The 26,322-nt window shown below is 44.8% G+C and overlaps 1 protein-coding gene across 12 annotated transcripts; it reads right to left on the bottom strand.

Annotated features, from left to right (window-relative positions):
* Nucleotides 1–765: 765 nt before the first annotated feature.
* On the bottom strand, nt 766–8,346 carry LOC112196616 (very-long-chain 3-oxoacyl-CoA reductase 1-like). 12 transcript variants are annotated; one of them, XM_040517366.1, is made up of 13 exons: nt 8,013–8,345; nt 7,538–7,593; nt 6,913–7,030; nt 6,703–6,831; nt 5,936–6,096; nt 5,630–5,752; nt 4,972–5,111; nt 4,086–4,754; nt 3,741–3,915; nt 2,888–2,938; nt 1,551–2,803; nt 1,347–1,416; nt 766–1,222 (listed from the first exon to the last, which is right to left on the bottom strand). In XM_040517366.1, the coding sequence occupies exons 11-13, from the start codon at nt 2,168–2,170 to the stop codon at nt 968–970; spliced, it is 945 nt and encodes a 314-aa protein (XP_040373300.1). In that variant the 5' UTR covers nt 2,171–2,803; nt 2,888–2,938; nt 3,741–3,915; nt 4,086–4,754; nt 4,972–5,111; nt 5,630–5,752; nt 5,936–6,096; nt 6,703–6,831; nt 6,913–7,030; nt 7,538–7,593; nt 8,013–8,345; the 3' UTR covers nt 766–967. The 12 variants fall into 12 exon arrangements, with proteins under 12 accessions (XP_040373300.1, XP_040373303.1, XP_040373298.1 ...); XM_040517369.1 differs by having other exon boundaries at nt 2,888–2,954; nt 3,741–4,754; XM_040517364.1 differs by having other exon boundaries at nt 3,741–4,754; nt 5,936–6,089; nt 8,013–8,343.
* Nucleotides 8,347–26,322: the final 17,976 nt, after the last annotated feature.

Below are 26,322 nucleotides of genomic sequence, written 5' to 3'. Positions count from 1 at the left end.
AATCAAGCTCAGAGCCTCAGACTATGTTATCCAATCAAACTACCAGACCTTGCACAACTCAGATTCGTCCTCCGATCAGCATAGCTACAGTGGAGGCGTTTGGGGAGAAGAAGAAGAAAGAAGGAAAAAAGGGAAAAAAAGAGGGGAGGGAAGAACAAGAAGGGACGGGAAAAGAAAGAGGAAAGAAGAAAGAAGAAAGAGAAAAGAGAGAAGAAGAGAGAGTCCAGAAAGAAGAAGAAGAGAGAAGAATGAAAGAAGAAAGAAGAAAGAGAAAAGAGAGAAGAAGAGAGAGTCCAGAAAGAAGAAAGAGAAAAGAGAATAAAAAACTAAAAGAATGAAAGAAGAAAGAGAAAAGAGAAAAGAGAGAAGACGAGAGACTGACAGAGAGTCAGAAAGAAAAAGAGAGAAGAATAAAAAACTATAAAAGTATGAGTAATTATACATAGGTTCGGGCCTTCGGGCTTTTTTTTTTTACTTTAAAGGACCGGGCCCGGACCGTTTATATTGCGTTCGGGCCGGGCCTTGTAAAAATTATAAAATTATTTTTAAAGCCCGGACCGTTTGGGCCGGTCCCGGGCCGGTTCCGGGCCTATTTTCGGGTTTTCGGGCTAAATGCCCAGCCCTATTACAAACAATTAATAGAAACAAAATTTAGGAATACCTAACCAATCACAACTACCTATGGGGTGGTAGATCCCATCATACCAAATCTGTGGAGTTAATGCCATGATTTGTCAAAACATCCTTCATTTAGTTACCCTCACGAAAGATATGTGATGAGCAAAATATAATTGAGAAATACGGTGCAAGCTTTACGCTAAGAATGGAAAATCAATCTCCCTAATTTGGGGGGAATGCTATAGCTCATCCTTGTGATGCTTGAGTAGACGTACATTTAGACGTATTACATACTGCAATCAAATACAATCATTATAATCGATTCTTATTTAGTGTATCATCGATCTTTTTATTGCCTCTCCTTCATTTGGCCTCTCTTTCTGACGGTGCTACACATCCAAAAGGAGAGGGCATTAATCAAAACATCAGGACAGGCATGTATCATGAACCCCTGCACTGAATGCGACCAGTAAGGATTGCATAGATGGTCATAGCCAATCCATCGGATGCTGGCTTTGCTGAATTTCTCTAGTGATGCAATCAACAAGGGAACTGGAAGTGACTTCAAATTCTTTGTCATCTCGGTCGATACAAAACGAGGTGCCTGATAGTGTTATTAGTTTAAAAGATTATGAGCGAAGATGGCTAACTAATCATGAGCAGTAGTATCAACAATGAAAACAAAGAACAATAACAAAATACGCTGCGAAGAAAGAAGGAAAACTAACCTGACACTGAATGTCAATTCCATGCTGCTTGTATTCCAAACTAATGCATCTTGAGAACATTTTAAGGTACCTGTATCATAAGTTTATAAATGCACCATAATTAGTTACGACGTTGCATGTATATTGCTAATTAACTAGGAGTCCAAGTTCAACGACAGAAGAAAATTTATAGAAGGAATTAGGGTTTTAGTTGAGAAAACTCACGATTTAGAAGCAGCATAAAGAGTGTATAGAGGCAAAGAAGGGTCCTCGGATAAATCAGAGCCGATATTGATAATTGCTCCTTTCTTCTTCTTGAGCATACCGGGAAGCACTGCCCTAGTCACCCAACTTGGGGCTTCCATGTTCACCTTTGTAATGCCCTCCATCAGCTCCAAATCAACCTCATGAAAGAACCTTGCATAAGGGTAAGTCATCCCTGCATTGTTAATCAAAATACCAACATCAAGCCCTTTGATGCCTTCCTCTATGGTTCTAGCTATCTCTTCCCCACTCAATTTTGCCAAGTCGATGACAATGCTCTTAACTTTCACTTGTTCATGAAAGTATTTCCCGCGGATTCCATTAGAGGTAGCTTCGAGCTTCGAAGGGTTTCGACCGACCAAGACAAGGTTAAGACCCTTTGAAGCCATTTCAAAGGCAAGGGCTTTGCCTATTCCATCAGTGGAGCCAGTGATGATTGCCCAAGATCCATACTCCTTGAGATTCCTTGGAGGTCTTAAAAACATGACCCATACCCATCTCACAAAATTGATCAAAGATTTACAAACAGATAGGAAACCTATGGTGATTGCTGCCACAATGAAAAACTCTTGTAGCTCCATTGCCCAATAATGTATCAGTAATGCAGAGCAACTTGGAGTACAAATTTCTCTATTTTGTTGTACAATTTTCCTATTTGGTCATGCAATTAAGTACAAAAATTGATCCAGCTAGCAAGTAACAAGTCGGCCTGTAGAAAGGGACCATGCGTTATCGTGTAATTAACCCAATTGTTTCGTTGGTGGTTGTCGGATTATATAGAAACCGTTGGCAGTTGTCAGATCCCTGGTTTGCATTTAGAAGTTGGGGAAGTAGAATTGCACAAACACATCCATACGTTAAGAATGTTTTTTTGTAGAGATTCTCCTGTTAACTTGGGGCACCTAAGTGTGAGTTCTCACTAGCAATAGTGCCCGCGCTTTGCTGCGGGGTTTACTGTTGCTAATAATTTACAATAATGACAGAATGATAAAATGAGCCAAAATTTCATTTGTCTAAAATTGTTTGGTTTACATTATTGCAGTTTACAATACATCCTATGAAACCATTCTATGACACAACATCAAGTATTGCCCATCATTAATTGTAGCAGCTGCCCATCATTGTGCACATAGAAAACCAAGGCCTGCATTGTTAACTAAATTGACAATACCATCTGTAACTGCAGCATACAACTTGGCAATTTTATCTGCAACCTGATGGAGGAACATCATAAGGAATATTGGATGGAATGGTATCAGATTAGACCTACTTACAATTGAGCTTTTGAGAGTTTGTACCATTGAAATAGCATATTGAATCAGGTTATTACATATAGTCCCCAGTTGTGGCTGCAAAATGACACACCTTCATTGTTTCAGTAATAATAGAATAGGTGTTGGCTGTGGTCAGTGGTCTTTATATACATAACAGAAGAACCGTATATATATTTGTAAAATAGAAAAAGGGTAAGGTCATCAAAAATTTGGTGGAATAACGCCTCCCTTTCATGGAAGATAGACTGAAAATAAAGGAAGAATAAAAATAAAATGGGAAAATTACTGGTCACACCCTGTACTTTGGGTTCGTCGACAGTTCAGTCCCTAACTTCCTAATTTTAACAAATAACTCCTCAAACATTCAAATCTCACACAATTGGATCCAAAATGACTATTTTACCCCTCACTTCCTTTTTTTTTTTTTTTTTTTTTTTTTTTTCTCATCTCCTCTCTCGGTCTCTCTGTCTCTGTATCTCCAATCCTCCTCATCCTCTCCTCTTATGCACTAACCCTGCAAAGACCAAACCCAAACACTGATCGAATTCAACTCCAGCCTAAAGCCATCTCTTTCTCTTCCTCTCTCTCCCCCCTCGTCCGCACTTACCAAGAAACCATTTCTACACAACCATCCTTTTAACATCAATTCCGTCAAGCATGTAATACCAGAAACCAATTTCATTCCAAATATCAATACCAGATTTGTTTGACTGACCTAAACTTCTCCCATAATTCAATTACAACACTCAACCACCACAAACAAAATCAAATCAACTTGATAAATTGAACACACAATCTGGAAGACTTCAATTTCAACGCATCAACCACAATTACTAAATCTCAGAGATTATCAACTTTAACAGAACTCCGAATTTACCTTCGTTATGTCTGATTTGCAGACTGGAACTCAAACTCCTTCACAGTAGCTTTCTGGTGAAAACACGACAATGGACTCTTTCTCTTTTCTCGTCAGTTTCCAAATTTAACGAATTCCGAAACTAACAACTCAGCCCGGTAAACGATTTCAGCTTAACCAGCCACACTTCCGAGTTCTAGGACAACAGTGACCGACGAAAAACAAGTTGAAGACACCCAGACGGTTGCCGGAAACCGGAATAGTAGTGAATTACGACGTCACCCAAAACTCAAATTCATCAGAACTATTCGAAATCAAAAACCATTTATATAAGCAGGTAGAGCACGAGGGGAGAAAGATTCATACCCCATGGAGTTAAATCAGCAGCCGGAGTCGCCAAAATTTATAGAAGACTTCGCTGGAAAATTTCAAGCTTTGGATTGTCGATTCTCATTCCTCTTTCGATGCATGGATGATCCAAGGCCACAGAGCTGTCGGCGACGACGAGACGAAAAGAATGATACCCATGCGCTAGCCGGAGGCGGCCTGACGGTAGAGCGCCGATCAGGTTAGGGCGCTGGTTCACACTCACAGAGAGTGAGAAAGAAGCAGAAAACATAATAGAGAGAGAGAGAGAGAGAGAGAGAGAGAGAGAGAGAGAGAGATAAATTTAAATAAAAATAAAAAAAAGAGGAAGTGAGGGGTAAAATAGTCATTTGGGATTAAATTGTGTGAGATTTGAATGTCTGAGGAGTTATTTGTTAAAATCAGGATGTTAGGGATTGAACTGTCGACTCACCCAAAGTACAGGGTGTGACCAGTAATTTTCCCAAATAAAATAAAGTGAACAAAACAAAAACAAAAAAACAAAGGAATGAACATTTGATCAGCCACCAGGCAATCAAGAAGGCGAGAAAGAAGCTGTTGCAAAGCAGGTAGATGCCTTAGTGAGTCTGGGGTTTCAAGTTCCTTGGTTCTCTGTAGAGATTGTATTGAACATGTGAGATCCTTTATTCTAAATGCCATCATGTTACTCTGGTAATACAACATGAAAAATGTGTAAATTAGCAGAGTAAATGACGGTACTATATTAAAGAATATGGTATATTTCTATTCCTTTTTGCATTGATAATTAAACATAATATAAAAGTTTAAAGAAAAAGCTAGAGGGGTGGTTTTTCCGTTAAATGATATGGAAAGAACAGTGTACATACAAAAAGCTTGCACATAAGTTCCAATTCAAACTGCATACCAAGTGATCTTTCTGAACATCGTACTTCATGACACGAAAACAGTCCAGTCATTCTTCAAGATATGATGCATATAAATGAATGCAGGTACAATAGTCCATGCTTCGTCTCAAAGAATCTTCATGGCCATTTATTATTCTTACTGAAAAGAAAATGAGATATGTTCAGATTATGATCTCTACTCCAGCTATACTTAGCATCACAAAATGTACCATCAACTGCCCTCAAAGTGTGGTGTATAACCATCACGGTTTTCAGTGCTACCGAGGCATACACTGTAAGATCTGAGATTGTTTATGTGTATGTACTAAACGAATAAGGGTACAGTTTATTATAAAGAAGAATCATAAGGGTACAGATTCTATGAAACCATTCTACCACAATCTAATTCAAAATTCCATTTGATCATAGGCTTTGGTTTGCAGGGAAGCTTCTAGTATTTTATTATTTAAAAGATCACCACAGTCCACAGTCTGGAAGTTGACATTATTGTAAAACTGAAGAGCTGAATTAAGTTCCAAACTATTGTAAGAAACATACAGAGAAGTCATCCAAAAGAACAATAGAATTCATTATATACTGACCAGATGAAGAAGCAGAAGAGTTTTTCTATTTACAATGATACAAATGAAATTAAGACTCAAAGAAGTAGTATTTCACCTCTTTCGTAAACTTCGTTCAAAAAGATGGGTTGGTTCTGAAATCTTGGATCTCTTTCTTCTTGATTTGCATGAAAACTCTAAATCGAACTAAGGGGCTTCAGTTGAACAGAGATGAAGGCCACTGCATATATAGTAGCTTTAAGTATCATTTACAATCAGCAATCTTCATGCATTTGGTGCCATAATCTTTAGAATGTTACTAATCATTCGGTTTTAGTAGAAACTATATATGAAGAAGTACCGAAATTAAAGTAAACAACTTTCATTGTACACAATTCTAGAATAGGGTAAAGTGATTGCTTACCCTCAAGACCCAGATTAATCAATTTCACATAGACCCTAGGCTGCAACAGTTTCCTGACAATTTTGTCTGGCTCACCCAGGTCTCATCCTTCCCGTAACAAAAAGCAAATTCATGAATAACTCAGAAGCTCAAATGAGAGCATTCCAGCAATGATCTGAAACCTAAATGTAATGTACTTTAGGTTATTAATGCTTATGTAATTTACCACTCTCCTGCCCAAGTTTTCTGAAATGTCATATACATAAGTTTTGTCTTGTTGCTGATTGTAAAGAATGAATTTTTAGCTACCAAAGAGCAATAAGAAGGGAAAACAAAGGAATCAACTTATATCTATTGAAAGAAGCATGATCTTTTTGTACTATCCAAAATGTTGCAAACCAAATCATTCAATTTGATATATAATATCATGAAGTAGCTAATCCATCACTAACTTATGAAATATATAAAACCTCTAAACATATATGAAAGGCAACAGAGTCACGCGGAAACTGTCTGTAACTTGTAGACATATATGAACCACCCTCTCCAACTTGTAGCCAGATTAGGAGCATTGATGTTAAAACTGTCTGTAGCTAAAATTACATTTAATAGTCTACAAACTGATCTTTTAATGTTGTCTATAATCCCTAAACAAAAACAGAACAAAGAACAAATTAGATTCTTCTCCCAAGGTTTAGCGAAAGAACTAAAGTAAAAAATAACAGTGATTCAACATCTATATGCATGTGTGTTTGTGTGTCTGTATATTAACAGTTTAAGAAGATTACCAATTGACTTGAGTATTCTCCTTTTTAGATAATACATCATTGTTCTGAGTAGGATCATAATCATAGGAATTGTGATCAGAGCAATCACCAATAACCGTTTCTTGTTCTGTTGACCTTCTTCCTCTCGAGCTGTCAAAGTAAACATATTGGTGACCTATCTTCTTATCAAAATTAAACATGTCAAATACCTGGAAGCTACTATCAACCTACCTGGTGCCCTTACGACCTTGTTCATTACCATTTTTTGCAGGAGAGCAGGTGGGTCGAGTTGCAGTTGTTATGTTTGCTGATAGAGACTTGACCAGTGTGCCACAGTATACCGTATTTACTGAGAATATCAGTAGAAGAAGCAAATGCGAACAAAGTCAGTTCATGGTTTTTTTGTAAGAACTAAATGCATTGTTTGGTTCAACCAATAGCTTTAAGTACAGTTTTCATTGAGAACAATTCATTAAGAAAACAATAAGTGGAGAGAGTGTTCTAAAAGGATAAGAAAGATGGTTGTGAAATGAGCTACGCACATACGGATAACAGCGTATGAATAATTGGTCTTTTACTTGCCTTGTTTTTAAGTGTGGCCGATAATGCCTCCACCAATTTCATAATATGTTGCATCAGAAAAAGCTACATCGATCTAAAGCAAGCTTCTCTAACTCCTCCCCTGTATTCACATAAATTTCTCAATCTAAGTACCTTTTATCTACTCAACTATTGATTAAACCAAGCCTAAATGGTTCGAACAAGGAAAGCTTCAACAAACAGAAACAATTTTAGATGCAGATGCTAAAATTTCTGGTAAAAGCATGATGGTAGGAGCAAAGCAAGGAAAACGCACCTGTCAAAATTTTCCTGATTGATCTCCTTAAGTCTTTATGATCATGTTTAAACCAGCTAAATATACAATTGCAAAACATTGTTAATTATCAACGTTGATATGATTTATATAGAGTACTTTACGGGTACATATTCAAAATCCTGAATTAGGTTCCAAACATAGTGGCTGATCCACCATTAAATTTACCAGCGTTCACTCAACACTGATATGATCATTTATATAGAATAAGCAACTGATAACTGCTCTTTCAAAAAATCCAGACCAATTAGCTGTCAAGGATAAAGTCGCGATCTTTAACTTCAAATATGTTGTACAGATTAAACTCTAGTAAAATAATTGCATAGCATATCTTGCCATTGACTTCAACTTTCTCAGAAAACAGAAATGCTATTTTAATTCAGAGAACAGCTTTATAGTATAGCAGATGGATGACTTGAAGCAAAAAAAGCGAAAGACCACGGTTGATGATGCTAACCCGATTTTTGTAAAAGCTGATGTTGATTGCAGATCTGAAACAGTGCAGCAACTGCCGTCAGTTTATTCACCTTCCCGAAGAAGCTACTGAGTTAATGGCACGCTTTATAGAATTAGAGTAGATGGTGGAAGTGTAAATAGCCAAAGAACTTGGATGAGTCTAGAATCCGACAAAGAGGACAAAAGCATATATTTTTAGCATGATCTGGAAACTGAGGCCATATTTTTCTTGGAAAGTGAAATTTGTTTCAGAGCGTATAGCTTTTGTACCAACATTCAAACTCTGATTCAAAATATGACAGAGATTGAGAGGTTGAATCATATATGGCAATGTCTTGAAGGGCCTTTTTTTTTCCCCACTCTTGTGTTGACTTTTCTTTTGACTAAATGTTATACATTATTATAAAACTATAAATAAAAGATTGAAGTAACACTTTATGTTGTCACATAGTCTATGTCACATGATGTATACAAAAACTTAGTCTAGGGCCCAAGTTTCAAATGAAGCAAGATTTTCATCCTTATATATATATATATATATATATATATATATGTACTTCAGCATTGTGCCTTTTCAAATGAAGCAATTCAAACCAAATTGATCAGGGACATTGTTCAGATAATTTTGAAATTGAAATTAAATATCAACAGGATTGCGAGCGGATTTGGGTACAAAAGCATTCTTTTTTGGTGCATATTATTTAATAATATTTGATAATAAGAAAAACAAATGTTATAATAAAGTGTACAAAGTATGTGTCTTTTGTATTTCAAATAGAAAAGTACCAATATGTGATGTAATGTGTGTTTAAATTTAGGGTTAATTACATATAAGTGCATATTTGAATGCTGTTTTAGCCATAAGACCACAAAATATTTTTTTCCCTCATAAGGCCACTAGATTAAAAAAGGGTATTAAATTTTAGATATAAAAAACCAACATATTTACATAAATGACACTAAAGTAAAAAGTCAACAATCATCCTCTCTCTCCTCTCCAGCGAGGTTTCCGGTCAACTCCAACGGGTCTCTGGTCGACCTCCAGCCAACTCCGGTCGACCTCCGACCAACTTCCGACGATCACAAAAGCTACTGTCACTAACACCAAAAGCTACTCCGGTGAGATTTCCGGCAACCTCCGGCTAGGTCACAAAAGCTACTGTCACCAGCAATAAAAGCTACACTGATGAGATTTTCAGTGACCTCCGGCGAGGTCACAAAAGCTGCTGTTACCAGTAACAAAAGCTACTGTACTGTCACCAACAAAAACTACGCTCCCCAAAACCAAAAGCTAATATCCCCACTAACAAAAACTACTGTCACCAACACCAAATGAGATTTTCGACGACCTTTGGCGAGGTCACAAAAGATACTGTCACCAGAAACAAAAGCTACTTACTGTCACCAATAAAAGCTACTATCTCTACCAACAAAAGCTACTATCTCTACCAACAAAAACTATTGTCACCAACACCAAAAGCTACTCTCACTAGCAACAAAAATTACTCATGTAACGTCCCGAACCTGAATTCACCGGTTTACTAGTCATTTGGACGGTAAACGACCTTTACTTCCCCTTTTACTATCGTTTCAGTATTTTAGTGGCCCTAAAAGTCGACTTTTTGTTTGGGCCAAAATTTGAGAAAATGTTCTTCATGAAAGTTGTAGGAGACGTTAAACCGAGTCCGTAGACATGTGGTACACTTAAATCGGAGTTCGTATGTGAAAGTTATGAGCGAAATATTAAAGTTACTGTTTACGGTTACTGTTCACGGTAACTTTCTATATATATGGAAAGTTACTGTGGTAGGTTTCCATTTTCTGAAACCTTCCCCCCCCCCGAGATTGACCCTCTCCTTCCCTCTCTTCCCCGCGTCGGCCCTCTTCCCTTTTTCCTTCGATTTGCCGTTGTCCGGCCACCAAACGGCGAGACCCTGGTGGCTGCCGACTCGCCTCCTCCCCCTTTACATGCTGGTGGTCATGGGTCATCGCGATTCAGCCGGAGGAGCTTGGATTTGAGTCGTGAAGTTCACTGTAGCAGTTCCAGAGTTTCGTCGATTTCCGGAGATTCCGACCGTCTCCGGCCACCAAACCGGCATCGAAGGTGCGGTTTTTGCCAAGGATCATTTTCTCCCTAGCCTTGAGCCACGATTTGCAGCGTAGAAGGAGAATCAAGGAAAAACCCGATCCTAGGGTTTGGAGTTTTCTGGAAAATTTTTCACCGGCCGAATTGGAGCTCTTAAAGGTAAAATTGGATTGTGTTGTGGTTGAGAAAAATGTTGGGTCTGTTGAGTAGGTGGTGCTGCCAATTTTTTGTGGTCATCGGAGGTGGTTGCCGGCGGCGCGTGCGGGCGCGTAGGGCAGGTTTTTAATTCTTGTTTTTAGCCAAGTAAATCCTATATTTGTTGTAGAGCTTGTATATGAAATTTGGTGAATTTTGGAGAAGCTTGGAATTAATTATGAATTTTTGAAGTTTAGGGTTTTGATTTACGATTTACGAGAATCCGACCGTCGGATATCTCTCGGTTCTGACTTGGAACCTTTAAGATAATGAATTGGTATTAGAGGTAAAATTTGGGTTGAATCCGAGAACAAGTGGAGAGATGATTTGTGAGGATTTGATTATGGGAATCATATTTAATTGTTGAATGGTTATTTACGGAAAATAATTGTGTACAGGGCGATGTACCGAGTTATTGCTCGACCAAGGAACTCGTATGCGTGATCGCCTGAATAGTACAGTGAGAGGACTTTTGTTTTAAATAATGATGCATGCATTTATTTTGAAATATTTGATTATTTTAATTATTATTTTATTCATCGAGCATAATATTTTGGTTTGCTTATAATTTTGGCATTGTTTTTCCATATGAATTTTGGATACAAATTTCTTATGCTCGGATTTGGGGTTTTGATTTATTTTCGGAAATATGATTTAATTTTTGGAGATTAACTATGATTTATTTCAATTGTGTTTCGGAAATGGATTTTGAGCCTTCGATAAGTATCTCTGATATATGGCCTTTGTTTGAAATCACGATTTAAGTGATTTTCGAAGAATTATTTTTCGAGGCGATTTCCGGAAATTTATAATACATTTCTATTCGTCGATATTGAGATTTCAGGAATATTTTTCGAAGATGGGATTTTCGATGGAATTATTTTTATTGATTATTTCTCGCCTAATGGTTTATAATTTTGAGAATATTTTGACGTGCGGGGCCACGTCATTGGAATATGTACTTTCTCGTGAGATATTGGGGAAGCCTTACGGATTTTTCGAGTTTTTCGTGTGGTTTTAAATCACCATACCTGGGTCGTCATATTTATTGCTAGCTAGCCTATTAGTACTCCTCCCTGCTTACTATGTGTTCGTGGGTAAGTAGAGCAGAGCATTGGATGCTCCAGAGTGTGGGACACTCCGACTCGAGCCTGGGAGGCTCCCTTATTTGTATGGTGAGAACTTCTTCCCCATAGTTGATTGATACCTTCAGCTAGCGGGGGCTAGCTCGATTTCTTTTGACCAGCGGGGCTGGAACGTTTTCACGAATTTTCGTATTGTGAGAAATATGTTTTATATACGTTGCATGCATCAAGGTTTTTAAAGGAATAGATGTGGGAAAGTATCAAAGCTTTACTTTCATTTGAATTATTCCATTTATTTATTTTTGTCCACTCACTCTAACGTGTTTTTCAATTACTTTCCCCTGGGCCCTTCGGTTTCAAATGCCCAGTTTGCAGGCAAGTTAGTGGAGGTCGGGCGTGCATGGCATATGAGGCGCGCATAATTGTCACTACTTCTGCATTGTAGGATTCCTTGATCCTTTACTTCTCTTTTTATGTTGATGCTCAAAAGTCTGGCGGTAGCCAAACCTTGGTCTAACGTTGGTCCGGCAGGCGGACCGCTACTCTGCTGATCTGAGGATTAACGCTAGCTGCCCAACACAAGACAGGGCGTTAGAGGGAGACCGCGTTGGGCGGTCTTCAACTCTCCGATGCCTAAGTTAGTCAATGCATATAGGCAGCATAACAATAATGAGTAGTAAAAATGCGTTTTTGATAGAGGAGAGAGGAGAGGACCTTTTATAGGTGAGGAAGGGGATGATCTTCTCCCTGTTTTCGATGTGGGACTGATGTGCTTCAGTTCCCAGTTTCAGTAGCTTCTGATGCTAACTTGACACGGCGCGTCGGCGGTGCTTTGGGGTTTATCCGGGGCTCAGGCGGTAACCTGGCTAGCTGTCTTTACGCCGGTCACTCATATGGTGGGCGTTGGTACCCCTGGCGGTATAATGAGCGTGGCTCATTATAGCTAATTATGCTTGCAAATGCACATGTATGTACAAGTCCCCCAAATCCCCAGTCAAGGAGGGCAATCTTGGTTGGGGAGTTGATCGGCGGTTTGAAGCGTTTCTCCCGCTAGACTTTGCAGGAGCATAATTAGCGTCAGTGCGTCGTCAACCATGGATTTACTGAGCAAACGCTTTGTGCCCTTTCGGGTGGGCCCCTGCTAGGCCCCCCAGGGAGTCCCCCACTCCCCGGCTAAGATGGACCTCCGGATGGTCGCCATTATTGTTTGTTGAGGGGGAGCTGCACGGAGCAGAGGGTGTTGGGTTGCGAGCCCAATTTTAGCACCCAAGTGACGGGGGTCAACGTACCTGATCAGGGTTGTCGTAGACTGTTGACTAGTCCCCGTGTCCCGTAGGGACATTCTGACCGTAACTCCGCGTGGCGGCGTTGTCAGAGAGGCGTGGCCTCGGGATCCGCCGCTAGCGGAAGTCCCCCCGCTAGATGTAGCAGGAAGCAGCGTCAAGTAGACGTGCTTGGTGGTATTTTATTGAGCGGCATTGCGCTGAATAAAGTACGCAGCTTGTCAGATGAGAAAGGGGGGTCCGCTAGCGGTGTGCTGTGTAGCGGAGGATGCCCCGTTTACCGAATGACGAGAGAAGTTCCGTTGGAGACTTCGATGGTGACAAGAGAAGTTCCGCTGGCGAGGTTTCGCTCAGTGGACTGTCACCAGGGAGATGACAAGTGAGAAAATCCGCTGGCGGGGTTTCGCTCAGCGGAGACTCCATCACTTGGAGGATGACAAGTGAAGATCTGCTGGCGGGGTTTCGCTCATCGGAGACTCCGTCACTTGGAGGATGACAAGTGAAGATCCGCTGGCGGGGTTTCGCTCAGCGGAGACTCCGTCACTTGGAGGATGACAAGTGAAGATCCGCTGGCGGGGTTTCGCTCAGCGGAGACTCCGTCACAGCGGAGACTGACAATGGTTGGGGGTTTTCTTCTCAAGTGGTTACTTCCCTTGGAAGCTAAAGGAGACGACGGTTGACACGTGGCCAACTCCTAGAGGGTTAGCGTCTGGAGGCTTGTCTCCTAGGCCTAGCCGTCTTCTCGTCATTAATGCGAGTAATGATGGATTTCGTAACCGAGGCGACGCCTCGGTTAAGCCGGGGAGTTAGTGAAGACGTGGGACACGTGTATGGTTGTTACGTGATGTCGTTTTCTAGCGGACGGCTCAGGATTGCTTGATGTTGACATAAAAGGGGGGGAACTGAGCGAGTTTCGACACTTCTGGAAAATCTTCAAATCTGAGTCGCCTCTTTCGAGCCTTGTTCGTCTGTGAATTGCGAAGAGGATCCCCAGGTTTGCGTGGAGCTGTCGGACTCGAGAGGACGAAATATCTGTTAGTGAAGACGAGTTGCACGCCACAGTTTCGACGTGAGGTTGGTATTTCGAATCCTTTTCCTGTTTCATTGAATCTGCAATGGTGGTTTCTGGGTTTTGTTACTTCTGTTAATGGTGTGATCTTGCTTCTTTGGTGTTGTCTGAGGGTGTAGAGAGAGATTTGAGGGAGGTAATGGTGTTTGACAGAGTTGGGGTTTTGGGTTTTGCTAGATGGTCGAATCTGGGTTGAGTGTGCGTTTGTTCTTGTTTTGGTATTTTTCTGGGTAATTGTTCTTGATGTTCTTGCACTAAACGAATATAGGTAAAGGCTAGATCTTGTGTAAACTGACCGGTTTGGGTTTTAGGGTTTGGGATGGCTAGCGTCATAGAGATTTCGAGCAGTGAGGATTCCGGGTCTGATGTGTCGTTCAGCGCGGCGGATAGGAATTTTATTGACTCGTTGCGTCCGTCTGCCCGTACAGGAACCTCACTGCCAGAACCGCTAGACATCGAGCCGCTACAAACCGTACCCTGGGAAGTAGTAATGGGTCGTGCTTCGCGCCCCGAGAGTTCTAGGGCCGGGGAGGCCGCCGCTGCTCAGAATAGGCGTGAGGAGCGGCTGGCAAGTAACAGCGCTGCCAGTGGCTCCGCTGACGGGGGAGATGCGACAGGGGAGGATACCGAATCGGCCTGGGTTCTTGCGGATGGGATTCCTGTTGACGAGGCGGGAGGGCGGATGACCGTTGCCAATGTCAACCGGATAAAGCGGATGTTTCGGTTGCCTGGCGCGGTTAAACTGCGTCCACCGACGGTGGATGAAAAGGCTTCAATTCTTCTGCCGGGGTTTGCCGCTGTGCATGAGGCAATATTCCGCCAGGGAGTGACACTACCGCTCGTGCCCAGTCTTCAGATCTTGGTGTGCGAGTTCGGCATAGCCTTTGGGCAAGTCTGCCCCAACATGTGGCGATTGATGTTGGCGATGACCTCGCTGTGGCGGTTGTCCGGCTGTGAGGGACCAACCGTGGCGGAAGTGCTGCACTTCTATGAGCTGACGTACGTGAAGCGTCAGGGCTGCGGAGGCCAAGTGAACCTAAGTCGCCGCCAGGGGGCCCCCAAGTTGATAGAGAACCTGAGGGATTCCATGTCATATTGGCGGGACACCTTTTGCGTTGCCACGACGGGGTGGGAATATCAGGCGGAATCCAATGACGGGGAACCGGCGTTTAGGATTAAGTCAGAGTTCCAACCTATCCGAGGTGGTTTGTCGGTCTACGCTGAATATTACTGGCGGTTTACGTTGTGCTTAGTCTTGAACCTTGCTAACGTTTATCCTTGTTTTGCAGTGGGCTTGCGCTACAACCTGACTCGTGAAGAAGAGTGCCGTGTGGCGCGCATCAAAGGTTGCTGGTGGAATCGCAATTTGTTGGACTTTCGCCTGCTTACCGGTTGGGAGCTGTTGGTCGATCAACGATTGACTCGCGCCGTTGGTAAGAACTCTCCGCTACCTTGCACACTTAGTTAATTTGGCCTTGTGGTTGATTGAGTTGCTTTCTGTTTGTTTAGAGACGCCGCCAGGTAACGCTAGGAGCCGTGACGCCTTTGCCAAAGCCATGGACCGCGCGGAGATTGACAACTTTTTGGAGGCCATGTATGCCTCAGGGGATGCGGCTCAGAAGACAGTGATAGACCCGGTGACGCTGGCGGTGAGCCCATCCGAGGTTCCGGTGGTGCTGCCAATGCCGCTGCACTCCCACCTTGGCGCCGACGGCCTACCCGTTGTTCAGACGGGTGCCAATGTGGGGGGTGGAAGGAAGGGGTCTGTCGCCGCGCCGCAGACAGAGAGAGTGCCCAGCGTGCGACGTGGGCCACAGAAGGTGGTGCGGCAGGCGGGGCTGCCGCTACGGTGGGGCAACAGCAGCGGGGGCCAAGGCCTGCGGCCGCTGGACAGACGCGGTTGTTGCGGAAGCGTCGGCAGAACGACTCCGACGAGGAGGATGATGATGATGCTGAGGTTATTGGGGTCCGCCAGCAAAAGAAGGCCCTCCAAGCTCCTCTGAAGGCGCCAGTGGCCGCTGCAGAAGAGGCGCCTGCGAGTGACCTAGACTCGTTTGCCGCCTATGCCGAGTTCATGACTGACAATGAACGGGGATTTCTCTACCACCTCTGCGAGATACTGGGGTTTGGTGGTCTGGCGGGGATTTCCCGCCCAACGGCGATTGACGGGTCACCCTTCAGTTCAGCTTTTGGTCACCTGTCGGTTGGGCTGCATGAGATGTTCATGGCGGCGCAAAAACAGCCCGGGGTTGAGCGGCAGCTCAGGGACGAGATCAGAGGTCTCGAGAGGGAGCTGGGGGATGCCAAGGACAGGCTGGCGGATGTGGAGCGGCGCCTGACGAAGGCGGATTGCGACGCTGCGGATGCTCGCGGCAAGTTGGAAGTGGCAATCCGGCGGGACGTGGAACGGAACAACGACATCTCCAGGATGGAGCAAGACATGTCTCTGCTGCAGGAGCGGGTGGCCGCTAAGGAGAAAAAAATTGACATCCTGCAGCGGGAGTCTGCCGCCAGGCAAGCAGCGGTGACGGAACTGGAGGCTGAGGTAGCTCGCCTGCGGGACGAAGGGACCCGTGCCGCTGCCGCCGCTGTGGAGAAATTCAAACAGTCGGCGGAGTACAAAAAGGCGATGACTGAATCGGCGAAGGCCGGCGCCCTAGCCAACGTGGAGATGCTGAAGCAGAGGGGCGCCATTGACTTTGCGAAGGCGTCCCAGCCACCTGTTCTGGCAGTCCAAAATACCCCGCCGGTGCAAGCTGCGGTTCCTGTCCAGCCTGAAGGTGTTCGCTCGGGAAGCGGGGAAAGTGGTGCACAGCCAGCGGATGGTTCTCAGCAGACTCCTCTGCCTACCCAGTCGGAGGTGTCCCGTGCTGGTTTCCTGGCGGCACACGCTCGGCCGGATGGCACCATGGAGACTCCAAGTCCTACCGCCAGAGGGTCTGACCAGACAAGCCACGCACAACCACGGCCGCCTGCGGAAGGTGGAGATGTTGAAGCCAACCCGAAGAGCTGAGCTTCCTACATGTGTTGTTGTTTTTGTTTTTGTTGGCTGAGTTTTGACATTTTGAAGTAATGGACAACTTTGGGTGGGGAGTCCCAGCCCTGAAATGAAATTTCAAAGTTGGATGTTTGTCATGATATGTTTGTACCGCTAGGGTTTTGACTTAGAGATTTTTCTTTTGCCAAGCAATGAAACATTAAAGGAATTAAAATTGGTCCAAGTGCACAACGTAGCGGACGTTGTCCGCTGACGATTCCTGGCGTTGCTAGTTGCCCTTAGTGCCAGACTTGGTAACAATGGTTTGAATAATTCCTCGTTTCATTGATAGCTGACTGATCAGCGTTTACAAAAGAGGGGTAGTACCCGTTGGGTAGCTTCCCTTAGCTAAATATTGAACAAAAATTTAGCTAAGTGAAGATGCTCTTGGGTAGCGGCATGACTATTTGTAATAATACCGAAGGTGTTCGGTATTCCAAGGGTGGGTCGTTGTGACGCCATCCTTGTCCATTAAGTAGAAGGTGCCTGGGCTAACGACTTCCACAATTTTGTATGGGCCCTCCCAAGTTGGGCGAAGCTTTGTTGGCGGTGGAATGACTTCCTTCATTACCCAGTCCCCCAGTTGGAGGTTCCGGGCTTTGACTCTGGCGTTGTAGAAACGCGATACCCGCTGCTTGTTTTGCAGGTTGCATAAGTGGGCCTTGTGTCGCTTTTCCTCCAGGAGGTCCTTGTCCAGGTTGATGCCGTCAGTGTTGGTTTCTGGGCGGTAGCCCTCGACTCTGGCGGTAGGTTGAGTAACCTCAATAGGCAGGACAGCCTCCGTTCCGAACATCATGCAAAAAGGAGTTTCACCAGTTGCGGAAGTTGGGGTTGTTCTGATGGCCCATAGAACTTCCGGGAGTTTCTCCGCCCATAGACCCTTTGCTTTGTCGAGTTTTTTCTTCAGCAGCTTTTTGATTATCTTGTTTGCTGCTTCGACCTGACCGTTGGTCTGGGGTGGGCGACAGATGCAAAACTCATCTTGGTACCCAAGTTGGCGGTGAAAGAGATGAGCTCCTTGTTGTTGAACTGTGTGCCGTTGTCTGTGATTATTGTGTGTGGGACACCGTAACGGCAATAGATGTTCTTCCAGAGGAAGTGAATTACCTTGGCGGTAGTTATTGCCGTTAGTGGCTCCGCCTCTATCCACTTGCTGTTGTAGTCGATAGCTACTATGATGTACTTGAACTGGCCCTTGGCGGTTCGAAATTTTCCCATCAGATCCAGGCCCCAAGTTGAGTGAATCCATGGAGCGATGATGACCGATAGTGGTTCCGCCGGTGCATGTGGGTGATCAGCAAATTGTTGGCATTTGTGGCATGATCTCGATATCTGGCGGGCATCATCGCCGAGAGTAGGCCAAAAATAGCCTTGTCGCATTGTGCGATTGGCTAAGGATCTGGCGCCTGAGTGGTTTCCGCATTCTCCGCTATGAACTGCCGCCAGAACGACCTTTCCCTCCTCTGGGGTTAGGCAGCGGAGGTTGGGATGGGTGAATCCCTGGCGGTACAACTTGCCGTTCTGGATGTTGTAGCGGGTTGCCCTCCGCTTGAGTTGTCGCGCCCTAACTTTGTCTTCCGGCAATGTGCCGTTGCGCTTGTACTCAATGACTTCGTCCATCCAGCTGGTATTGACCTCAATGTTGAAGATTTCCGCCAGGGTTTTTGTGATACTTGGCTTGTCCAGACACTCCACTCTTGTGTCCGCTGGACACTGATGTGGCTGGGCGGTTGCCAGTCTTGCCAGTGAATCAGCCTTGGCGTTCTTTTCCCGAGGGATTTGTGTGATGTTATGAAATTTGAATTTCTTGAGGAGTGTCTTAACATACCCCAAGTATGCCGTTAACTGTTGGTCCTTGGCCTGGAAGCTGTCATTGACCTGGTTAACGACCAACTGGGAATCACTGAAGATGTTGACACTGTCAGCCCCTGAATCGATGGCGAGGAGTAAGCCGGCAATGAGTGCTTCGTACTCCGCCATATTGTTGGAGGCCTTGAAGCTGAATTTCAATGCGTACTCCACGTTCAGCCCCCCTGGTCCTGTCAGGATGACCCCGGCGCCGCTGGCCTTGGCGCTGGCGGAGCCGTCCACATGCAGGTTCCAATCTGACTGTAGGGGAGCTGGCTCTTCAGCGGTTACCATTTCCGTCCCGGGCTCAGCCTCTGTGCCGGGATTGGGCTGACTCTCGGTGAGCTCAGCGATGAAGTCCGCTACCGCCTGGCCCTTCATGGCGGTTCTTGGCTTGTAATCTATGTCAAATTCACTGAGCTCGATGGCCCACTTGCTGAGGCGCCCTGAATGTTCAGGGTTCTGCATCACCTGTCTCAGCGGTTGATTGGTTAGCACATGGATTGTGTGTGCTTGAAAATACTGGCGGAGGCGCCTGGCGGCAACGATGAGTGCGAGAGCTAGCTGCTCCAAGGGTGGATATCTTGTTTCTGCCCCGTTCATGCCTCTGCCGGCGTAGAAAACTGGGAGCTCGTCCTGTCCCTCCCTCCGGACAATGGCGCAACTCACCGCTGATACCGATACCGCTAGGTATATGAACAGTGTCTCTCCCTGCACAGGGATAGAGAGTAGTGGGACTGCCGCTAGGTAATCCTTCAAGCCCTGAAACGCCGTCTGACATTCTGGGCTCCAGTTGATGACTTTCTTGTGAGTTGTTTTGAGGAGTTTGAAAAATGGGGCACACCTGTCAGTGAGCCTGGAAATGAATCGAGAAAGGGCGGTTAACTTGCCTTGGAGGCACTGGACGTGTACCTTATACTCAGGTTCCGCCAGGTCGAGTATGGCCTGTACCTTGTCCGGGTTAGCCTCGATTCCTCGTTCATTGACGATATAACCCAGAAATTTGCTGGCGGTGACGCCAAAGAAGCATTTTTCTGGGTTGAGGCGCATACCATAGGCTAGGAGGATGGTAACTATGATCTTGAGGTTTGCCACATGTCCGCTGGCCTTTATACTCTTGACCAACATGTCGTCCACGTAGACTTCGATTATCTTGCCCAAATGTTCAGCGAACATAGCATTCGTCAACCGCTGATAAGTTGCACCGGCGTTCTTCAGGTCGAAAGGCATAACATTGTAGCAGTACAGGCCTTTGTCGGTGGTGAAGGTGGTACACTCCTGATCGCTGGGATGCATCTTGATCTGATTGTACCCGGAGAAAGCGTCCATCATGCTGAGGAGTTCATGCCCGGCGGTTGCGTCAACCAGTTGATCAATGCGTGGCAGAGGAAAACTGTCCTTTGGGCATGCCTTGTTGAGATTTTTGAAGTCGACACACATCCGCCACTTGCCGCTAGGCTTCTTGACCATGACCAGGTTGGAGATCCACTGGGGATAGACTACCTGGCGGATGAATCCAATGCCCTGGAGCTTTGCGACCTCCTCTCTTATGGCGCGGTATTTCTCTTCGTCAAAGGCCCTTCGCTTCTGCTTGATAGGATAGAAGGATGGCTTGATGGTTAGCTTGTGTGTGATGATTTCAGGAGATATACCTGGCATGTCTGCATATGACCATGCGAAGACGGCGGCGTTGTCACGTAGGAATTCAGTGAGTTCTGCCGCCACCCCTGGGTCTAGCTGAGATCCTATGCGGACTGTCCGCTCTGGGTGCTCGTCAGAGATGCTGATGACCTTCAACGATGTTTCCGGATTGACCGGTTCCTTCTTCACATATTTCTTCTCCTCATCCCTAGGATCCTCGAAGATATCTGGTGGCAGTGCCTGATTTCCTACCGTTAGGATTTCGTGGCGGCGGGTTGACCGCGCAATGGTGGTTGAGTAGCACTCACGTGCCAATTGCTGACTTCCCTTGACACAGCCCGTGCCGTTGGGTGTGGGGAACTTCATGAGAAGCATGTATCCGGCGATGATGCATTTGAGCTTGTTGAGTGCCGGCCGTCCTATGATGGCGTTATACGAACTGAAACAATCCACAATTATAAATTCAGTATGTACCTCCGCCATACATGGACTGGGGCCGATGGTTAACCGCATGTAGTCGGAACCCAGCGGTTGAGTGATATCGCCGGAGAAGCTAAGCAATGGCTCATGGTCTTGTAGTAGTTTCTTGTTCCGCTTAAGGTTGTTGTAACAACCGCTGAATATGACATTGACAGCAGATCCGCTATCCACCAGGATTCTTCCCACTGACCATCTGTCGAGAATGGCATCGATCAGAAATGGGTCGTCATGGGGTAGATGTACTCCGCGCTCCTCCTCCTCTGAGAAGGTGATGGGCTCCCAACCAGACTTTGGGAGTTTGGCGGATCTCTCGTAGCGGATGTTACAGACTTCCTTTGGGTGATTGGCGCGTGCGTAACGCTTTCTTGCCCTGTGAGACATGTTGGTGATTGGAGCCCCGCCATCGATGGTGTTGATGCGGCCCAGTGGCTCAATGTTGGCAATCACAGGTGGCGGTTGGCGCACCTTGAACTGATCCATCTTGCCGTCACGGTACAGGGTCTCAATGGCCGTTTTGAGAGCGTTGCAACTGTTGGTATTGTGACCGCTGTCCTCGTGGTATTTGCACCACATGCCGGTGTTTCTTGGCTTGCCCTTTTTGGGGAATTTTGGTGAGGGTGGCGGCGGTATCTGATCCTTGCACTGATTGTAAATTTCCTCGTATGAGGCTGTGAGGACCGTGAATACTGCATACCGCTGAGAGGACTCCGTCTGCTTGTTGCGATTGTCCCCATGGGATGGGCGGTTGCCCTTGTAGTGGTTGTCTTTCTGCCTCTTGCTTTGATAACCGCCCTGTTGCCACTCCCTCTTCTTGTCAGCTGGCGGTGCAGTGGGGGCTTTGCTGGCGGTCTCCTGATGGCTGGAGGAGGGTTGAGATGACTTTGTTGGTGTTGTTGGTGGCGGTGGGGTTTCTCCATATGTGATAAACTCTGCCTGGGCATGAATGACCGCCTCGCTCATAAGGTGGTCATACGCCGCATTTGGATGATTGTAGTTGAGGTGATAGAGGAATGGTCCCTTGAGGAGTCCCTACCTGAAAGCCGCCGAAGCCATTGTTTTGTCGAGATCGCGGCACCGAGATGCTGCCGCCCGCCACCTTGTGACGAATGCCTTCAATGATTCGTCCTCTCCCTGCTTGACGCCAAACAACTGGGTCGTGTTGTGATGACCGGCGGACAACAAGATGAATCGAGAGAGGAAAGCATGAGACAACGCCTGGAATGAGTCGATGGACCCTGGCGGACACTCGAAAAACCAACTCATTGCCTCACTATCCAGCGTTTCGCTGAACAAGTGGCACAGGGTGGCGTCATCAAATCCCTTGTTGTTGGTGACCTTCTTGAACGTGTCCATGTGGACGAAGGGATCGGTATTACCGCTATAATGTGACATTTTTGGGGTCTTTGCAAACGCTGGTCTGACGGCTTGCAAAATTGTAGCGGTGAATGGTCCTGGCCTGGACGCGAAGAGTGGGTTTGGGGCTGGCGCCCGGGTGCCTGCCTCCGCCAGGATTAGCCTCTGTTCTAACTGCTGCATCCTCTCCAAAATTTGGGCGGTTGCGTCGCCAGCGGGGCCCGCTCGGGCGCTCCGCGGAACTGACCCTCGCCCGGGAATGGGTAGATTGCCCTCAGTCCTTGCTCTAGTCCTCGAGCGGTGGGTGTGCAGCGATGACTCCGCCTCCTGCTCCAAAAGTTGGGGGGCAGGGGGTGGTCCCATTCCTGCCAGCTCAGGTGGTTTTAGCGGTACCTGCATTTGCACAATGGGTCCTATACCAGCTGCAGGCCGGCTGTGTCTGGTGCTGTGTGACTGCTCACTTCGTGCTGGGTTGGCGTTTGCGTCCAGCGCCCGCTTTAGCTCGTCGAAACGTGTCATCAGCGTGGCCACCTGCTCTTGGGCCTCAGCCTTTTCCTTGCGTTCCTGCTCGCGCTCTCTGTTTGCTTTGTGGAGGTCCGCCAGCGCCAGCTCATACAAGGCGGTGAGGTCCTGACCTGGGAGGCGGCTGCCGCTTGGGTTTGTTTCACCGCCAGGGTTGACCGGGGTGCTGAATAGTGCGCGGTTGATGCTTACCGCTGGGTGGGCGGGTTGGGGAACGGCGGACTGGTCTGCCTGCTCCTCGACATTTCCCCCGCTACCGTTAGTCATGGTAATTGTGATGGGATGACTTTTTGTTCAAGGTTTCCCACAGACGGCGCCAATGTTGATGCTCAAAAGTCTGGCGGTAGCCAAACCTTGGTCTAACGTTGGTCCGGCAGGCGGACCGCTACTCTGCTGATCTGAGGATTACCGCTAGCTGCCCAACACAAGACAGGGCGTTAGAGGGAGACCGCGTTGGGCGGTCTTCAACTCTCCGATGCCTAAGTCAGTCAATGCATATAGGCAGCATAACAATAATGAGTAGTAAAAATGCGTTTTTGATAGAGGAGAGAGGAGAGGACCTTTTATAGGTGAGGAAGGGGATGATCTTCTCCCTGTTTTCGATGTGGGACTGATGTGCTTCAGTTCCCAGTTTCAGTAGCTTCTGATGCTAACTTGACACGGCGCGTGGCAGCGCGTCAGCGGTGCTTTGGGGTTTATCCGGGGCTCAGGCGGTAACCTGGCTAGCTGTCTTTACGCCGGTCACTCATATGGTGGGCGTTGGTACCCCTGGCGGTATAATGAGCGTGGCTCATTATAGCTAATTATGCTTGCAAATGCACATGTATGTACATTTTATATCCATGTGTATTAGTATTGCTCTGATAACCTTTGATTTTAATATTGTTGAGTTTTGTGTTTTGTGAAAGTGGAGTTGATAGTAATTGGGAGCAGGGTGGCTCCAGGAGTATAAGGTTGGCTTGCTTGAAGTGCTTTGTGTGTTTTACAGGTTTTTGGGTAGTCCATTTTAGGGGTGACTCTGCCGAATTTTCAGTAGAGCTATTCCTAAGGTGGGCCCTACAGGGCCACCTCGGATTTCAGGGTGGAATTCGGGGCGGGTCCTGTCAATTCATGAGAGATTTCCAATAGCCATTGACAAGGTAATAAAAGTTACTATCACCAACACCAAAAACTACTCTTACCCACAACAAAAGCTATTCTTGTGAGATAACAAAAGCAAGTGTCAACAACACTAAAAACTACTCTCACCAACACAAAAAGTTACTCTCACAAATACCGAAAGTTACTCTAATCAATACCAAAAGCTATTACCATACAAAACAAAGCTACTCCCAATGACTAAGAAAGCTATTGCCAACCAATACAAAACCTACTCCGAACATCAAAACAACTATAAATTTACAACTTCATTTTAAATTCACTTATTGTTCTTTAGAACTATAGTTATTCACTAACAATAAAAAATTACATTAATTATGTCAAATGTAAATTAGATTCAAATTACATAAACCATGCATTGCAAATATAAACAAAATCCGACAATTGAAAACTATTTTCAATCTGTCACCAATAGTAAAACGTCCTACTATCACCGCCAACATTAAATGCTATTCTCACCAACAATAAAAGCTACTTCATACTGCATTCCTTATCTAGCATTTTCTTTTGTCTCAATTTGCTTTCTTCTTCTCACTTTTACTTCCTGCATCACATACGAGACTTTGGAGTATTTCAAAACTGCAAGAAAGAACAATGAGAGAAGCTTTAGACAATAAAAAAGAATTGCCAAGATCTCAAAAGCTAATGTAAAAATGTTGTCGAAATATAAAAGCTACTCTCAAAGACTCAGAAAGATACTACCAAGCAAAATAAAAGCAACTCCCAATGACTGAGAAAACTACTACAAAGCATAACAAAAGCTACTCCTTGAGATTGAAAAAGCTATTCCCAGATACTAACAAATCTGCTCCCAACGACTGAGAAAACTATTAGCAAGAAGAACAATAGCTACTCCCAGAGGTTGAAGTAACTACTACTAGACACTAATAAAGTAAATCACAGGGGTTAAGAACTGTACTGAATTTCCTTTAAGTGTAAATAAACAAATGGGATAAATAATTATAGTACCTTGCTGGGTTCATAAACAATTGTTCCACAGTTGTTGGAGGATATTTATTGTTGAAGAAGACTAATAAAATAACCCAATCATGTCTTTCCTCCTACTAGGCTACTAGAGATGTTCCATCTTATCAGGTACAAAGTTCATTTATAATCTAGAAGATTCCCATAATTCACCAAGAAAGCAAAGATTCCATTTTAAAAAGTTAAAACCAAAGTGATCAGATCATCTCATTTTTTTGTTAGTTACATTGTCACGCCCCTGATTTTATACACAAAAAATCGATATATAACCCCATAATTATATATGCGCGAAATGTTCAGCCATCAATACAAAATACTTAGAAACTTATTCCCTTATAACCCAAGTACATATTGATGCCCTGAAACCACAAATTTTATATTGACTCGCCCCACAGAGTCACACAACACATGAGTTTACGAATTAAATTGTCAACAACAAAATAAAACGTAAATACTCCTCAGAGCTCACTACAAACGGAAGTCTCTATAACGGTAAGGTCTCAAAATTGACTTATTACCATTAAGCTGCAAGCACGCTACCTCAGCATCAGCCACGATCAACCTGACCTGCAGAAATAACCCCTACACCATTGGAATGGTGTACCGGGCTGCCACACAACAAACCCGGTAAGCTTTTGCAAGCCCGTATGAGTAACTCAAAACAACTCACGGGATGAAAGCCCGCACAACTCACGCCAAACACGAGGAAAACCTTTCGACTCAAGAATAAGGAAAACATACCATGCTTCCCAAAACAATACATTCTTTTCCCAAAAGAAACAATAAAGGTCACACCGTGACCAAATCATATAAATTGAAACTCTGACAATTAAATATGATAAACAAGTCCTCCCAGGACATTTAAAAGAAAGAATCCCCGAAACTCCCTTTTAAAACACGTTCTCAAATCAACACAAGTCACCCCGTGACAAAATCATAATAATTGAAACTCTGACAATTAAATATGATAAACAAGTCCTCCCAGGACATTTAAAAGAAAGAATCCCCGAAACTCCCTTTTAAAAACACGCACTCATGAGCATCAGATAGCTCCCCGCTACCCCCCATGATGTACCAACAACAAATCAGTCCAACCTAGACACACAACACAACAACACAGATTCACCACGAAGTCACCAATACATGAATACATATGTATATATATATATATATATATCCCATAATATATATATATATATATGTACACACATAGTCAATCACTCAGAAATGCCACCAATACATGAATACATATGTATATATATATATATATCCCATAATATATATATATGCACACACGTAATCATTCACTCAGAAATGCCATTAATATCATCTATAGTCACAGTTAATTCCATAACCCAAAGACAACATGGTAACTAGACTCATAACACAAATAAATCATTGGTCACCATCTGCAACCTATCACCGTTTGTGACTCTTGGTTTCATACCCCGTCTGGTCTTAGAACCAACCGTTGGTCACCATCTGCGACCCATGCTTTTCAGACCCCATCTGGTCTCAAGTCAACGTTAAGTAAGTCACACCTGACCTAAAAACGTTACGACCATCTTGT

This window comes from Rosa chinensis, chromosome 4 (assembly GCF_002994745.2).
Source record: "Rosa chinensis cultivar Old Blush chromosome 4, RchiOBHm-V2, whole genome shotgun sequence".
Lineage (NCBI taxonomy): Eukaryota > Viridiplantae > Streptophyta > Magnoliopsida > Rosales > Rosaceae > Rosa > Rosa chinensis.
Note: the sequence above shows the minus strand (reverse complement) of the source record. Positions and strands in the feature narration are given on the sequence as shown.

What these genes read in the sequence shown, in the direction of transcription:
- LOC112196616 (XM_040517370.1), bottom strand. Translation starts at nt 2,170, where the DNA reads ATGGAGCTACAAGAGTTTTTCATTGTGGCAGCAATCACCATAGGTTTC. An exon ending in CTTTATGCTGCTTCTAAATC is followed by an intron (nt 1,417 to 1,550) that starts GTGAGTTTTCTC and finishes CTTATGATACAG; the next exon opens with GTACCTTAAAATGTTCTCAA. An exon ending in GAATTGACATTCAGTGTCAG is followed by an intron (nt 1,223 to 1,346) that starts GTTAGTTTTCCT and finishes TAACACTATCAG; the next exon opens with GCACCTCGTTTTGTATCGAC.